The sequence below is a fragment of the Narcine bancroftii genome, chromosome 8 (genome assembly GCF_036971445.1).
Source record: "Narcine bancroftii isolate sNarBan1 chromosome 8, sNarBan1.hap1, whole genome shotgun sequence".
NCBI lineage: Eukaryota > Metazoa > Chordata > Chondrichthyes > Torpediniformes > Narcinidae > Narcine > Narcine bancroftii.
Window position 1 is genome coordinate 175,181,137 of NC_091476.1, and position 17,761 is coordinate 175,198,897.

Here is a 17,761-nt window from a genome sequence, read left to right on the forward strand (position 1 = left end):
TTAGAAGGAGATGTGGTGGGAAACAGTCCCGGGACAGGAGTTAGAAGGAGAGGTGGCGGGAAACAGACCCGGGACGGGAGTTAGAAGGAGAGGTGGCGGGAAACAGACCCGGGACAGGAGTTAGAAGGAGAGGTGGCGGGAAACAGACCTGGAACGGGAGTTAGAAGGAGAGGTGGCGGGAAACAGACCCGGGACGGGAGTTAGAAGGAGAGGTGGCGGGAAACAGACCCGGGATGGGAGTTAGAAGGAGAGTTGGTGGGAAACAGACCCGGGACGGGAGTTAGAAGGAGAGGTGGTGGGAAACAGACCCGGGATGGGAGTCAGAAGGAGAGCTGGCGGGAAACAGACCCGGAACGGGAGTTAGAAGGAGAGATGGCGGGAAACAGACCCGGGACAGCAGTTAGAAGGAGAGGTGGCGGGAAACAGACCCGGAACGGGAGTTAGAAGGAGAGGTGGCGGGAAACAGACCCGGGACGGGAGTTAGAAGGAGAGGTGGCGGGAAACAGACCCGGGATGGGAGTTAGAAGGAGAGGTGGTGGGAAACAGACCCGGGACGGGAGTTGGAAGGAGAGGTGGCGGGAAACAGACCCGGGATGGGAGTTAGAAGGAGAGGTGGTGGGAAACAGACCCGGGACGGGAGTTAGAATGAGAGGTGGTGGGAAACAGACCCGGGACGGGAGTTAGAAGGAGAGGTGGCGGGAAACAGACCCGGGATGGGAGTTAGAAGGAGAGGTGGTGGGAAACAGACCCGGGACGGGAGTTAGAAGGAGAGGTGGTGGGAAACAGACCCGGGACGGGAGTTAGAAGGAGAGGTGGCGGGAAACAGACCCGGGATGGGAGTTAGAAGGAGAGGTGGCGGGAAACAGACCCGGGACGGGAGTTAGAAGGAGATGTGGTAGGAAACAGTACCGGGACAGCAGTTAGATGGAGAGGTGGCGGGAAACAGACCCGGGACGGGAGTTAGAAGGAGATGTGGTGGGAAACAGTCCCGGGACAGGAGTTAGAAGGAGAGGTGGCGGGAAACAGACCCGGGACGGGAGTTAGAAGGAGATGTGGTGGGAAACAGTCCCGGGACAGGAGTTAGAAGGAGAGGTGGTGGGAAACAGACCCGGGACGGGAGTTAGAAGGAGAGGTGGCGGGAAACAGACCCGGGACAGGAGTTAGAAGGAGAGGTGGCGGCAAACAGACCTGGAACGGGAGTTAGAAGGAGAGGTGGCGGGAAACAGACCCGGGACGGGAGTTAGAAGGAGAGGTGGCGGGAAACAGACCCGGGATGGGAGTTAGAAGGAGAGTTGGTGGGAAACAGACCCGGGACGGGAGTTAGAAGGAGAGGTGGTGGGAAACAGTCCCGGGACAGGAGTTAGAAGGAGAGGTGGCGGGAAACAGACCCGGGACGGGAGTTAGAAGGAGAGGTGGCGGGAAACAGACCCGGGACAGGAGTTAGAAGGAGAGGTGGCGGGAAACAGACCTGGAACGGGAGTTAGAAGGAGAGGTGGCGGGAAACAGACCCGGGACGGGAGTTAGAAGGAGAGGTGGCGGACGGGAGTTAGAAGGAGAGGTGGCGGGAAACAGACCTGGAACGGGAGTTAGAAGGAGAGGTGGCGGGAAACAGACCCGGGACGGAAGTTAGAAGGAGAGGTGGCGGGAAACAGACCCGGGACGGGAGTTAGAAGGAGAGGTGGCGGGAAACAGACCCGGGACAGGAGTTAGAAGGAGAGGTGGCGGGAAACAGACCTGGAACGGGAGTTAGAAGGAGAGGTGGCGGGAAACAGACCCGGGACGGAAGTTAGAAGGAGAGGTGGCGGGAAACATACCCGGGATGGGAGTTAGAAGGAGAGTTGGTGGGAAACAGACCCGGGACGGGAGTTAGAAGGAGAGGTGGTGGGAAACAGACCCGGGATGGGAGTTAGAAGGAGAGGTGGTGGGAAACAGACCCGGAACGGGAGTTAGAAGGAGAGGTGGCGGGAAACAGACCCGGGATGGGAGTGAGAAGGAGAGGTGGCGGGAAACAGACCCGGGATGGGAGTTAGAAGGAGAGGTGGCGGGAAACAGACCCGGAACGGGAGTTAGAAGGAGAGGTGGCGGGAAACAGACCCGGGACGGGAGTTAGAAGGAGAGGTGGCCGGAAACAATCCCGGGACGGGAGTTAGAAGGAGAGGTGGCGGGAAACAGACCCGGGATGGGAGTTAGAAGTAGAGGTGGTGGGAAACAGACCCGTGACGGGATTTAGAAGGAGAGGTGACGGGAAACAGACCCGGGACGGGAGTTAGAAGGAGAGGTGGTGGGAAACAGACCCGGGACGGGAGTTAGAAGGAGAGGTGGTGGGAAACAGACCCGGGACAGGAGTTAGAAGGAGAGGTGGCGGGAAACAGACCCGGGACAGGAGTTAGAAGGAGAGGTGGCGGGAAACAGACCCGGGACGGGAGTTAGAAGGAGATTTGTTGGGAAACAGACCCGGGACAGGCGTTAGAAGTAGAGGTGGTGGGAAACAGACCCGGGACGGGAGTTGAAGGAGAGGTGGTGGGAAACAGACCCGGGACAGGAGTTAGAAGGAGAAGTGGTGGGAAACAGACCCGGGACAGGAGGAAGAAGGAGAGGTGGTGGGAAACAGACCCTGGACAGGAGTTAGAACGAGAAGTGGTGGGAAACAGACCCGGGACAGGAGTTAGAAGGAGAGGTGGTGGGAAACAGATCTGGGAAAGGAGTTAGATTGCAAGGTGGTGGGAAACAGACCCGGGGCGGGAGTTAGAAGGAGTGTTGGTGGGAAACAGACCCGGGGCGGGAGTTAGAAGGAGAGTTCTTGGGAAACAGACCAGGGACAGGAGTTAGAAGGAGAGGTGGTGGGAAACAGACCGGGGACGAGAGTTAGAAGGAGAGGTGGTGGGAAACAGACCCGGGACTGGAGTTAGAAGGAGAGGTGGCGGCAAACAGACCCGGGACGAGAGTTAGAAGGAGAATTGGTGGGAAACAGACCCGGGACGGGATTTGAAGGAGAGGTGGTGGGAAACAGACCCGGGACAGGAGTTAGAAGGAGAGGTGGTGGGAAACAGACCCTGGACAGGAGTTAGAACGAGAAGTGGTGGGAAACAGACCCGGGACAGGAGTTAGAAGGAGAGGTAGTGGGAAACAGATCTAGGAAAGGAGTTAGATTGCAAGGTGGTGGGAAACAGACCCGGGGCGGGAGTTAGAAGGAGTGTTGGTGGGAAACAGACCCGGGGCGGGAGTTAGAAGTAGAGTTGGTGGGAAACAGACCCGGGACAGGAGTTAGAAGGAGAGGTGGCGGGAAACAGACCCGGGACGGGAGTTAGAAGGAGAGGTGGTGGGAAACAGACCCGGGACGGGAGTTAGAAGGAGAGGTGGTGGGAAACAGTCCCGGGACGGGAGTTAGAAGGAGAGGTGGTGGGAAACAGACCCGGGACAGGAGTTAGAAGGAGAGGTGGCGGGAAACAGACCCGGGACGGGAGTTAGAAGAAGAGGTGGCGGGAAACAGACCCGGGATGGCAGTTAGAAGGAGAGGTGACGGAAAACAGACCTGGGACGGGAGTTAGAAGGAGAGGTGGTGGGAAACAGACCCGGGACGGGAGTTAGAAGGAGATGTGGTGGGAAACAGACCCGGGACAGGCGTTAGAAGTAGAGGTGGTGGGAAACAGACCCGGGACGGGAGTTGTAGGAGAGATGGTGGGAAACAGACCAGGGACAGGAGTTAGAAGGAGAGGTGGTGGGAAACAGACCCGGGACAGGAGTTAGAAGGAGAGGTGGTGGGAAACAGATCTGGGATAGGAGTTAGATGGCAAGGTGGTGGGAAACAGTCCCGGGACAGGAGTTAGAAGGAGAGGTGGCGGGAAACAGACCCGGAACGGGAGTTAGAAGGAGAGGTGGCGGGAAACAGACCCGGGACGGGAGTTAGAAGGAGAGGTGGCGGGAAACAGACCCGGGACGGGAGTTAGAAGGAGAGGTGGTGGGAAACAGACCCGGGACGGGAGTTAGAAGGAGAGGTGGCGGGAAACAGACCCGGGATGGGAGCTAGAAGGAGAGGTGGTGGGAAACAGACCCGGGACGGGAGTTAGAAGGAGAGGTGGTGGGAAACAGACCCGGGACGGGAGTTAGAAGGAGAGGTGGCGGGAAACAGACCCGGGATGGGAGTTAGAAGGAGAGGTGGCGGGAAACAGACCCGGGACGGGAGTTAGAAGGAGATGTGGTAGGAAACAGTACCGGGACAGCAGTTAGATGGAGAGGTGGCGGGAAACAGACCCGGGACGGGAGTTAGAAGGAGATGTGGTGGGAAACAGTCCCGGGACAGGAGTTAGAAGGAGAGGTGGCGGGAAACAGACCCGGGACGGGAGTTAGAAGGAGATGTGGTGGGAAACAGTCCCGGGACAGGAGTTAGAAGGAGAGGTGGCGGGAAACAGACCCGGGACGGGAGTTAGAAGGAGAGGTGGCGGGAAACAGACCCGGGACAGGAGTTAGAAGGAGAGGTGGCGGGAAACAGACCTGGAACGGGAGTTAGAAGGAGAGGTGGCGGGAAACAGACCCGGGACGGGAGTTAGAAGGAGAGGTGGCGGGAAACAGACCCGGGATGGGAGTTAGAAGGAGAGTTGGTGGGAAACAGACCCGGGACGGGAGTTAGAAGGAGAGGTGGTGGGAAACAGACCCGGGATGGGAGTCAGAAGGAGAGCTGGCGGGAAACAGACCCGGAACGGGAGTTAGAAGGAGAGATGGCGGGAAACAGACCCGGGACAGCAGTTAGAAGGAGAGGTGGCGGGAAACAGACCCGGAACGGGAGTTAGAAGGAGAGGTGGCGGGAAACAGACCCGGGACGGGAGTTAGAAGGAGAGGTGGCGGGAAACAGACCCGGGATGGGAGTTAGAAGGAGAGGTGGTGGGAAACAGACCCGGGACGGGAGTTAGAAGGAGAGGTGGCGGGAAACAGACCCGGGATGGGAGTTAGAAGGAGAGGTGGTGGGAAACAGACCCGGGACGGGAGTTAGAATGAGAGGTGGTGGGAAACAGACCCGGGACGGGAGTTAGAAGGAGAGGTGGCGGGAAACAGACCCGGGATGGGAGTTAGAAGGAGAGGTGGCGGGAAACAGACCCGGGACGGGAGTTAGAAGGAGAGGTGGTGGGAAACAGACCCGGGACGGGAGTTAGAAGGAGATGTGGTAGGAAACAGTACCGGGACAGCAGTTAGATGGAGAGGTGGCGGGAAACAGACCCGGGACGGGAGTTAGAAGGAGATGTGGTGGGAAACAGTCCCGGGACAGGAGTTAGAAGGAGAGGTGGCGGGAAACAGACCCGGGACGGGAGTTAGAAGGAGATGTGGTGGGAAACAGTCCCGGGACAGGAGTTAGAAGGAGAGGTGGCGGGAAACAGACCCGGGACGGGAGTTAGAAGGAGAGGTGGCGGGAAACAGACCCGGGACAGGAGTTAGAAGGAGAGGTGGCGGGAAACAGACCTGGAACGGGAGTTAGAAGGAGAGGTGGCGGGAAACAGACCCGGGACGGGAGTTAGAAGGAGAGGTGGCGGGAAACAGACCCGGGATGGGAGTTAGAAGGAGAGTTGGTGGGAAACAGACCCGGGACGGGAGTTAGAAGGAGAGGTGGTGGGAAACAGACCCGGGATGGGAGTCAGAAGGAGAGCTGGCGGGAAACAGACCCGGAACGGGAGTTAGAAGGAGAGATGGCGGGAAACAGACCCGGGACAGCAGTTAGAAGGAGAGGTGGCGGGAAACAGACCCGGAACGGGAGTTAGAAGGAGAGGTGGCGGGAAACAGACCCGGGACGGGAGTTAGAAGGAGAGGTGGCGGGAAACAGACCCGGGATGGGAGTTAGAAGGAGAGGTGGTGGGAAACAGACCCGGGACGGGAGTTAGAAGGAGAGGTGGCGGGAAACAGACCCGGGATGGGAGTTAGAAGGAGAGGTGGTGGGAAACAGACCCGGGACGGGAGTTAGAATGAGAGGTGGTGGGAAACAGACCCGGGACGGGAGTTAGAAGGAGAGGTGGCGGGAAACAGACCCGGGATGGGAGTTAGAAGGAGAGGTGGTGGGAAACAGACCCGGGACGGGAGTTAGAAGGAGAGGTGGTGGGAAACAGACCCGGGACGGGAGTTAGAAGGAGAGGTGGCGGGAAACAGACCCGGGATGGGAGTTAGAAGGAGAGGTGGCGGGAAACAGACCCGGGACGGGAGTTAGAAGGAGATGTGGTAGGAAACAGTACCGGGACAGCAGTTAGATGGAGAGGTGGCGGGAAACAGACCCGGGACGGGAGTTAGAAGGAGATGTGGTGGGAAACAGTCCCGGGACAGGAGTTAGAAGGAGAGGTGGCGGGAAACAGACCCGGGACGGGAGTTAGAAGGAGATGTGGTGGGAAACAGTCCCGGGACAGGAGTTAGAAGGAGAGGTGGTGGGAAACAGACCCGGGACGGGAGTTAGAAGGAGAGGTGGCGGGAAACAGACCCGGGACAGGAGTTAGAAGGAGAGGTGGCGGGAAACAGACCTGGAACGGGAGTTAGAAGGAGAGGTGGCGGGAAACAGACCCGGGACGGGAGTTAGAAGGAGAGGTGGCGGGAAACAGACCCGGGATGGGAGTTAGAAGGAGAGTTGGTGGGAAACAGACCCGGGACGGGAGTTAGAAGGAGAGGTGGTGGGAAACAGACCTGGGATGGGAGTCAGAAGGAGAGGTGGTGGGAAACAGACCCGGAACGGGAGTTAGAAGGAGAGGTGGCGGGAAACAGACCCGGGATGGGAGTTAGAAGGAGAGGTGGCGGGAAACAGACCCGGGATGGGAGTTAGAAGGAGAGGTGGCGGGAAACAGACCCGGAACGGGAGTTAGAAGGAGAGGTGGCGGGAAACAGACCCGGGACGGGAGTTAGAAGGAGAGGTGGTGGGAAACAGTCCCGGGACAGGAGTTAGAAGGAGAGGTGGCGGGAAACAGACCCGGGACGGGAGTTAGAAGGAGATGTGGTGGGAAACAGTCCAGGGACAGGAGTTAGAAGGAGAGGTGGCGGGAAACAGACCCGGGGCGGGAGTTAGAAGGAGAGTTCTTGGGAAACAGACCAGGGACAGGAGTTAGAAGTAGAGGTGGTGGGAAACAGACCGGGGACGAGAGTTAGAAGGAGAGGTGGTGGGAAACAGACCCGGGACTGGAGTTAGAAGGAGAGGTGGCGGCAAACAGACCCGGGACGAGAGTTAGAAGGAGAGTTGGTGGGAAACAGACCCGGGACGGGATTTGAAGGAGAGGTGGTGGGAAACAGACCCGGGACAGGAGTTAGAAGGAGAGGTGGTGGGAAACAGACCCTGGACAGGAGTTAGAACGAGAAGTGGTGGGAAACAGACCCGGGACAGGAGTTAGAAGGAGAGGTAGTGGGAAACAGATCTGGGAAAGGAGTTAGATTGCAAGGTGGTGGGAAACAGACCCGGGGCGGGAGTTAGAAGGAGTGTTGGTGGGAAACAGACCCGGGGCGGGAGTTAGAAGTAGAGTTGGTGGGAAACAGACCCGGGACAGGAGTTAGAAGGAGAGGTGGCGGGAAACAGACCCGGGACGGGAGTTAGAAGGAGAGGTGGCGGGAAACAGACCCGGGACGGGAGTTAGAAGGAGAGGTGGTGGGAAACAGTCCCGGGACGGGAGTTAGAAGGAGAGGTGGTGGGAAACAGACCCGGGACAGGAGTTAGAAGGAGAGGTGGCGGGAAACAGACCCGGGACGGGAGTTAGAAGAAGAGGTGGCGGGAAACAGACCTGGGATGGCAGTTAGAAGGAGAGGTGACGGGAAACAGACCTGGGACGGGAGTTAGAAGGAGAGGTGGTGGGAAACAGACCCGGGACGGGAGTTAGAAGGAGATGTGGTGGGAAACAGACCCGGGACAGGCGTTAGAAGTAGAGGTGGTGGGAAACAGACCCGGGACGGGAGTTGTAGGAGAGGTGGTGGGAAACAGACCAGGGACAGGAGTTAGAAGGAGAGGTGGTGGGAAACAGACCCGGGACAGGAGTTAGAAGGAGAGGTGGTGGGAAACAGATCTGGGATAGGAGTTAGATGGCAAGGTGGTGGGAAACAGACCCGGGGCGGGAGTTAGAAGGAGTGTTGGTGGGAAACAGACCCGGGGCAGGAGTTAGAAGGGGAGTTGGTGGGAAACAGATCCGGGACGAGAGTCAGAAGGAGAGGTGGCGGGAAACAGACCCGGGACAGGAGTTAGAAGGAGAGGTGGTGGGAAACAGACCCGGGACGAGAGTTAGAAGGAGAGTTGGTGGGAAACACACCCGGGACGGGAGTTTGAAGGAGAGGTGGCGGGAAACAGACCCGGGACGAGAGTTAGAAGGAGAGTTGTTGGGAAATAGACCCGGGACAGGATTTAGAAAGAGAGGTGGTGGGAAACAGACCCGGGGCGGGTGTTAGAAGGAGAGTTGGTGGGAAACAGACCCGGGACGAGAGTTAGAAGGAGAGGTGGTGGGAAACAGACCCGGGACGGGAGTTAGAAGGAGAGGTGGTGGGAAACAGACCCAAGACGGGAGTTAGAAGGAGAGGTCGCGAGAAACAGACCCGGGACAGGAGGTAGAAGGAGAAGTGGCGGGAAACAGACCTGGGATGAGTGTTAGAAGGGGAGTTGGTGGCAAACAGACCTGGGACAGGAGTTAGGTGGCGGGAAACAATCCCGGGACAGGATTTAGAAGGAGAGGTGGCGGGAAACAGACCCGGGACGGGTGTTAGAAGGAGAGGTGGCGGGAAACAGACCTGGGACAGGAGTTAGAAGGAGAGGTGGTGGGAAACAGACCCGGGACGGGAGTTAGAAGGAGTGGTGGTGGGAAACAGACCCGGGACAGGAGTTAGAAGGAGAGGTGGTGGGAAACAGACCCGGGGCGGGAGTTAGAAGTAGAGTTGGTGGGAAACAGACCCGGGACGGGAGTTAGAAGGAGAGGTGGCGGGAAACAGATCCGGGACGGGAGTTAGAAGGAGAGTTGGCGGGAAACAGACCCGGGACAGGAGTTAGAAGGAGAGGTGGCAGGAAACAGACCCGGGACAGGAGTTAGAAGGAGAGGTGGCGGGAAACAGACCCGGGACGGGAGTTAGAAGGAGAGGAGGTGGGAAACAGACCCGGGACAGGAGTTAGAAGGAGAGGTGGTGGGTAACAGATGCAGGACAGGAGTCCGAAGGAAAGGTGATGGGAAACGGACCTGGGTCAAGCACATCCAGCGCCAAAACTGACAGGATCCATGCTCCTTTTAAATTGGCTCCGCTCCTATCTCACCGCAGCCCGCGCTGGAAGGGGCTCCAGTTGCAGCCAGCAACTGGATCGTCATTGTCCCCACCCTCACCCTCCTCCACTGTGATCACATGCGGAGCTTGTGGGCTGATCGTCATCCTTGGAATTCCTTGGACTCAGCTGGCGGGAGGTGTCTGTGCGAAGAAACACTGTCAAATGAGAGCAAAACTTGAACTTGACCGTGGCTGATCTGGGTGTGGGGTCCTCGCCCCCCGCTGATCGTCTCAGGACTGTTCTCTAAAAGTGGCATGGGTTTCATTTGTAGGAAATGCAATATCTTAGCTGAGGACATGCCCTTTTCAGAGAGGGATCCTGAGCCCTGAACCTCCAGCCGTCGCCACAATGCACAGATTTGCTGCGCCTGCTGTATGGAGGGGAGACGGCAACCAGCCCCTCGCCCTCGGGGAGTCTCCTGCGCTCCAAAGGTGCTGTTAGCCAGAATCAGACACACACAAGGTAAAGACTGTACAACAGGCTTTAATCCACAAAGACTTCCACAGAGCCAGGCTAGCTGTGACTGCAGCAAGTCTGTGTGAGGCCTCGGGGGGCCGGCGCAGACTTATATCCCGGAGTGTGATTGACTCCCGACCGTGTGGGGCTTGATCCCTTCAGGCCGACTGATTGACAGCCGTCCAGGTGTTGTCCTGTCTCCTTACATCCTGCAGGTACAGAGGTGGCCCCCTGCAATAGGCCGGTGGTGTACTACAATAGTTCCACCTTCCACAAAACCGCCTTTCGGTGGGTTTCTGGAGTGGATATGCTGGTCTGACCCTGTGTGACCGTCTCCATCCCCAGCCTCCACTCTCCGACCATGCCAAAGGGCTTGAGCAACTGCTCTCCTGCCCCTTGAAGTGGCCCTTCTACCCTGACTCACTGATCTGTGCCTGAGTGGTGTGTGGCCCACTGGCTGTGTGCTCTTCTCCAGGGTCGGCGAGGTGAGCGCCGGACAGGGTTCTGGCTGAATACTGCCACCGTCCGTCCTCCCCTCACCCCAGCGGAGTCTCCGCATATGCCTTCACTGGCGCATATCCGCCTGGCCAAGGTTATTCCGCATCCCACCGCTCCCCAGCTCCAATACTCCACTGTCAGCATGTCTATCTGCCCGCAGCAGGCTGGGGCTTAGTGGAAGGGTGGCCATGAAACATCCAGCTCCTCTCTCATCCAAGGACTGTTTCATTCCTGCTCACATCTCCACATCTTCTGTTGAGATTAATTTCTCTGGGACCCACCACAGATGGCAATACATTCCCAACCCCTGTTTCTGCTTGACTCTGGGAAGGCAAGGTGGCAACGTGGCTGTGATCACCTTGCTGATGTCAATCAGCCGCCTGGGGGAAAGGTGTTGACACAGTTGGAGGATTGGAAGCTCACAGAATGGCCTGGGGATAAGTGCCGTCTGCCTCAGGCACCTTGTCCCAATATGCTGCCCAGGCATGGGCACCATCCCCAACCCACCCCTGCAAGAATCCAGCCTGGAACCCCACCTAACAGTTCCCAACTGATTCCTCCGCAGAGGTTCTCAACCTTTTTCTTTCTATTCACATCCCACTTTAAGTAATCCCTATGTCATCGGGGCTCTGTGATTAGTAAGGGATTGCTTAAGGTGGGATGTGGGTGGGAAGGGAAGGTTGAGAATCACTGCTCTAAACCCAATTGTTACTGAAATATTTTGCTTGAGAAAAATTGTCATTGGTCCATTTCCCTTGGAGTTATGAAACTGTGCACCTAACGAGTCCATTAGGGACGATTAAAACAGTGGTTCTTTCCACTCACTTTCCACCTTATGCAATCCCTATACCAGCGGTGCTCTGTGATTAGGAAGGGATTGCTTAAAGTGGTATGATGGCAATAAAAAGTTTGTAATCCCTTACTAACCGCAGCACCGATGGGAAAGGGTTGAGAACCACGCTGGAGAGTTGAGTCACCTGGTTACAAGATGTTCCCGGAGAGGATCGGTAGGAGTTATCTGGAGATGGTCTCTAATTGGAAGCATTTCACTCGAAGGAGTGGTAAATCAACCTTGATGCAAGGTCGGAGCGGGCTCGTTGGGCCGAATCGCCCAATTCCGCTCTTGTGGACCAAAACAGAGGGATGTGGGGGAAGAGTTGGGAGAAGTGCGGTGGCAGAAAGGCTGCAGATGCTGGAAATCTGAAATAAAAGATAAACAGAAAACGCTGGGTTCCGCGGGACAGTCAATGAACGCGGAGTTTGTTAACTGCAGGAGAGCGGACGAGTCGGCATGGACGACTTGCTCACTTGGGACTCGAAGCGGGAAGGGCCTATTTTCTTCCACAGAGGGTAAAATACTGGGTAGCGGAGATTCTGGAAGGAGTTGAAGAGGGGGTTGCCTCGCACTGGAACTCAGCCACCGCAAAGGCAGGATCACGCAACACTTTGGTGTAAACGACCAGATGGTTTTCAGTCATTCCCGGCAGGACGGACCAAACGGCCTCCCGGTACTGTCCAACTCCATAGAGAACCGAAAGTTCCAGTTATTCAGCAAATGGGAACTGAGCGAAGAGAAGGCGAGACAGTGTGTGAAGAACGCGGGGTTTTGTTTGAGGGCAGGACACAAACGTGCTGGACAAACTCAGCCGGTCACGCAGCATTCCGCACTGAAGGTGATTTCCTCACAGACCGCACTCACTGTCCCACTGCCCACGTTGTGTCCCCCCCCCCCCCCACCCCAAGGCCATCCCCTGTCCCTTGGCCACAGAGATCCGCCCGCTCCCACCTCCCCTCCGCCAGCGGATCGCCTTCACCCGTCTCTCCCCGTGGGGAAGGAAAGTTCGGGCTCCGGTCAACCGGCCACCCCTAATTCCCGTGGAACCATATAACCCTCACCCCATCATCTCTCACCTCCCCCAACTCCTCCCGAAAAGGAACTGCTCACACTGAGCCTCTTCCATCCAGGAAACAATACGCATTTCTCCCTGTATAGTGATGGTGTTCGGTCTGGTTGTGTGTCTGCGTGGTTTGCATCGAGGACCGGAGAATACTCTTTCCCCGGCTTGTCCTTGTACAATCAGATGACAATAAACTTGACTTAGTGCAACGGCGGCACACATCCCCACTTTTTCCCCCGTCTCTATCCCAGCACCTCTCTCGCGTCCTTCCCCCACCACCACTTTCCCGTTCTCAAAGCTCAACCAGACGCTTGTGTTGCCCAAAGGACCGCGATGAGACACCAATGGCCAAACCGGCGCCGGCAATACACATCTCGGCGTTGACCGCCGGCAATGGGGATGCTGCGGCATCGGTGGACTGGAGACCTTCCCCAGGGACTCGACCCGCGGAACTCCGCCAACAATAATGGCTTGTACTCGGGTGATGCTTGGGACACCGGACAGAGAGGGAGCGCGGTGAGTGACGCCAGCAGGCAGTGGGGAGTTCGAAGGCTCGCCTCTCACTGAGGACGCCCCAGTCCCCTCTCTTTTTCACGCGGTCACAGTTCTCTCCCTTGTCTCGGCCCTGGGGTGAAATCCAACGCCCTGACACCATGTTTTACTCTAATATTACACGTGGGTCGAGTCCCTTCGCCAGTTGAAGGGTTGGGGGGGGGGACCCGTGTTATTTCCAACAGCTGAACACAAACGTCAACTACATCGTCCCGCTTGGAAACAGCGCAGAGAGAAGGGCATTAAATGTTAAACATCAGCCGCAATTCCGGGGCTGACTTTGAGGTCCTTATCTCCATTTCTTTAAAACACAAGCAACTCGCCCACGAAGTTACTTCTGAGTTTGGGGCTCCTGTGGCTGGAGCAGCGACGCGTCCCGAGCGAACCCTCTCCCTCGCCGCCCGCGAGTGCAGGCAAGTTGTGCCCCCACGCCTCTCAAGGGATTCCGGGAGGTCACACCTCTCATGAATGAGCACCCGCACGGACAGTGACCACGGAGAACACTTACTTATCGTCACTGGGCAAAAATCCCAGCCAATGATTCTTTCCCTGCAGACTGAAAGCCTGGCACAGTTTAGAACTGAAATGCATGAACCCAGTAACATTGACCCGAGACAGAGACTCGTTAACACCAGCCCCATAAGTGAAGACAGTTGAAATCTCAGGCGAGCAGAATCTGGAGCCAGTGGCCCGAGAGTGCGCGCGTTCGGGACTCACATGAACGCGTGGTAAATGAAAGCCCATCCGCGGGGTCTCTCCAGCACGTTGTACAGGCAATTCTGCAGCTTCCTGTAGCGCGCATTCCGCTTGTTCCCGTGCTTGAGGGGCAGCGGTCTGCCCAGGAGTCCCACGCGGGCACTCGGCGCGCCGTCCCCGGGCGCCGCCGCCAGTCCCAGTCTCTCGCTGTGGCCGGGCACCCCCGCCAGCCGGAGCCGGCTGTTCTGCTGCCGCTCCCCAGGGCTCCCCGTCGACCCTTCGCGGCTGGGGGTGCCGCTCTCCACTGCCGTCAGTCCCACGAACTCCACCCGTTTCTCGTCCGGCATGCCGCCGTTATCCGCGTGGTCCCGGGGCATCGGGTGCGGCCGTGGGGGGGGGGGGGGGGGGGGGGTCTCCCGCCACCCGTCACACAGCGGCGAAGCTGCGCAGCGCCGGGCTCCGGGAGAGTTTAACGGGACATCCCGCCGTGTGTTGGATTGAGCTCAGGCGCCGGGCTTCTGATCCTCCGCCTCCCTCCATGTCCGCGCTGACAGCGACCCGCCCCCTCCCGCCGCCGCCGGAACGCCCCCCCCCCCCCTCCCTCCCCACCCAGCGCCCAGCTGTGACCGCCGTCCCCAGTACGCGAAGCGGTTCCCGACCCGGGGGAGGAGAGATCGGCCGGGGCTCGCAGGGGGCGTCCGGCGGCGCACCTTCTTTTGGGGAGGGGGCGGGAAGGAAGGGGCAAGGCCAGCGTTTATTGCCCATCCCTCGCTGCCCCGGGAAGGAGCTGGACCGCAGCTGCTCAGCCGGAGGTCGGAGCGGACGATAGGATGGTCTCCCCGGGCACCGCGGATGCAACAGACTCACTCCCGTCCCAAAGAGATTTGATGCAATCTGCTTAATCTTCCGCCCCGTTATTCTCCGACTGAACCCCTCAACCCCCACCTAGTTAAAGTTCCACCACGTCCTACCCCGATGATCCGAGATACGAACCAATGCAAACAACTTCTTTGCTTCTACTAGCTAACACTGGAAATAAGTCACTGAATCTTGTACTGAGATAGCAGATGATTCTTTATTCATGAACTACCCTCCCTGCCATTGGATTCTTGTCTCTAACCCAATTCAGGTGAATCTCTTCTAAACAGGATGTTTCTTTTATCCCCTTTTCCGTCTTGCAATTGTGGCCATTTGCACGTTTAACTTTGCAGTTGGTGAAGCTCATGTCACTGGCTGCAGCAAGGAAGAATTTCAGTGCATCTGTACATTGTACTTGTGTCTATGACAGTAAACTCACCGAACAGGGTGGAAACACTCACCAGGTCTGGCAGCGTCGATGAGGAGGGAAACAGTTAAAGTTTCCAGGAAACTTTAGGAAGGAAACTTCCTCAAGAGGAAACTGGAGAAAGGAGGGTGGAGGAGCAGGTCGTTTTGAGGAAATAGGGAGGCTGCAGAAAGACTTGGACCGATTACAAGAACGGGCACAAGAGATATAATGTGGGGGAAATGGATGGCTATCCACTTTGAAAGAAGAAATAAATGGGCAGGGCTATTTTCTAAATGGGGAGAAAATTGAAAATTGCCAGATGCAAATTGAGCTGCAAGTCCTCATGTAGGATCCCCTGAAGGTCAACTTGCATGATGAGATGGTGGTGAAGTAGGCAAATGCCGGCGTTCATTTCCAGAGGAGAAGAATATAAGAGGAGGGATGTGATGTTGAGGCTTTATAAGGCCCTGCTGAGACCTCATTTGGAGAATTGTGAGCAGTTTTGGGCTCCTCGTTTAAGAAAGGATGTGCTGACATTAGGGTTTAGGAGAGGTTCACAAGGATGGTTGCAGAAATGAAAGGGTTATCATAGGAGGAACGGTTGTGTCTCTTGGCCTGTACTTGTTAGAATTTAGGAGAATGAGGGGGGATCTTATTGAAACATTTTGAATGTTGAAAGGCATGGACAGAGTAGATGTGGAAAGGTTGTTTTCCACAGTGGAAGAGTCTCGGACAAGAGGGCGCAACTTCCGGATTTTGAAGGGTGTCCACTTAGAACAGAGATGCAGACGATTTTCTTCAGCCAGAGGGCAGTGAATCTGTGGGATTTGTTGCCACGGGAGATTGTGGAGGCCAGGTATTTAAGAGAGAGACTAATAGGTAATTATTTAGCCAGGGCATCAAAGGTTATGGGGAAAAGGCCAGACAGTGGAATGGAACAATGGATCAGGTCATGGTTGAATGGCAGGGCAGACTCGATGGGCTGAATAGCCTATTTCAGCTCCTATGTCTTATGGAAGTATACTTCTGCAGGAAGTCAGTGGGTCAAGCAGTATTGGTAGGGGTTGGGGAGAAGAGATGGTCAATGCCTTGGCTTGAGAATGTGCTCAGAGCGATCCCTTTCACTCCACAGATGTTGCTCGACCTGTGGAGTTACCTCAGTAGTTTGATTTTTGCTCCAGATTCCAGCAACTGCAGCATCTTATGTCACTAATTCAGGTTTAATTTCTGGGCCCCATCAGTCCTGAGAAAGGAGACCAGGGTGAGCATTGAGTTCCAATAATGGGATGAAATGAAGCTGTCATTAAATGAACAGTTAAACTCCTTTACCTTTGTAACGTGTCCCTACTGTTGGAAGGCGAGGTGATGGCCTGTACTTTCTCCACAGGTACTGGCTGACCTGCTAAGTGTTTCCTGAATCTGATTTTATTTCAGCTTTTCACATCTGCAACTTTATCCTGATTGGTAGAGGGTGGTTATTCTGCAAACAAATTACCCAACCCCTTTCCCCACAATTCAGCCTGTTGTTACCTCTGTGGCTGTGACTTGGAGGGCCCTTAGCTGAGAACAGGTCTCAGCTGTGGAAGGAAGCAGTGAAGAGGAATTCAGGTGGAACTGGATTCACCATTCAGTCCATTAGATGCCCTTTGGCTGACAGGGGTGACCAGCCTTGTTACTTTTGTTTAGCTTATTCAATTAAATATACTACTTTTTAAACTTTAAAAAAAATCAATTTAAAATATTTGTTCCTGACAGGGTGCTCCATCAGCTGGGCTCAGGATATGTTCTGAAGCACCATTCGCCACTCAAAACCTACTCCACCTTTCCAGACCACTGTCAGAGGGCTTATTGTGACCTCCAGGCAAGCAGAATCGCGGAGGGAGTCTGGGTCACAGTCAGTATTATCTGTCCCATTAACTCTGAGCTTCCTTCTTTGGATTCCAGCCTGAAGATCACACCCCCAAACGCTTTGACTGGATTCCTGCTGACAGATAATTCCTGGGTGTCTGTTATACTATGAAAATACTTTATTTGAATCACAGTTTCTAACTACCGCCCCCACCCACAGCCTTCTGATAATCAATACATCAGCCACGTAACTTTCTGGTTGGATTCTGGCCCAGAATTCACTCCAGAATTACTCCTGCTCCATTTATAAACCAAACCATTCATTTAGATCCTGCGCTGGAAATTGTTCAATGATATCAGATATCCCATCTAGTGATCTTTTATTCCTTCATTTAACCTGCAATCAATCCCTATGACTGAGGGGTACATGGCAATGTTTCAAATCTTGCAGGTGTCATGAATATCGGATGAGTACCAAGCAATCAAAATGACAATAATAGATTCTAATAATTTCCAGATGGGATTGGTGGGAAGCTACGCCTGTGAAGGACAGGTGGATTGCATTAAAGTAAGTATGGTGGGTGGAGGAACACATTAACAGTCAGGGACAGGCTTAGTGAGCCCTCGCAATGGCTGGTGAGCTGCACCAACAGGTGTGATAATGATGGAAGGGGAATAACTGCGTCAAGCCACACAGGATTAGGCACGTTGCCTGGATGAGATGTATGGTCAGCAGCTGAGGGAATTGGGAGGAGAGAATGTGGAAAGAGTGACCTGAATCTCTGACTCAGGATTGGATAATGGAAGAGGTTGGGATACACCTGGGAAGTATAGGTTGGCCTTTTTAAACTTGGTTAAGTCACACAGCTGAAGGAAATAGCTTGCCCTACAGCATTATTGTTCCAAACAGAAGATGCCAACTCAGTAAGTGGACTGGTCTCCAGCTCCAATCATCTCTCTGTGAACTCCTTGGTAGAGCCCCAATGCAACTCTTTCCCAAATATTCATTTTTCTTTGTGTAGGTCCTGATCACTGATGTTCAATTTCCATTGATAAGTTAATCTTGTGCATCCACGATTCTAATTTTAAACCATTAGAACATTTCTCTTGCCATTCCTTTATTCTTCATTTAAAGCAATTGAACCACTCACCATCGAACTCACTCCTGAGCCTTTATAATTTTAGACATAATTCATCCTGACCCCTGACTTAGATCTCAGGCTGTATTTCATTCCAGACTATCTATGTATTTCTACACATTTTTTATTTGAACCCCTCAGTTAAATTCCAAACCATAACTAG

General features: G+C 55.4%; 1 protein-coding gene across 2 annotated transcripts in view; it reads right to left on the reverse strand.

Moving 5' to 3' along the window:
- The window catches only part of LOC138741602 (potassium voltage-gated channel subfamily KQT member 4-like), a 350,449-nt gene extending 336,704 nt beyond the window's left edge, over window positions 1-13,745 (reverse strand). For both annotated transcript variants that reach the window (XM_069895914.1, XM_069895915.1), the window contains exon 1: window positions 13,366-13,745. In XM_069895914.1, coding sequence (XP_069752015.1) covers window positions 13,366-13,721 — 356 coding nt within the window. In that variant the 5' untranslated portion in view covers window positions 13,722-13,745. The remainder of the gene's footprint in view (window positions 1-13,365) is intronic.
- Between the last annotated feature and the right edge of the window lie 4,016 nt (window positions 13,746-17,761).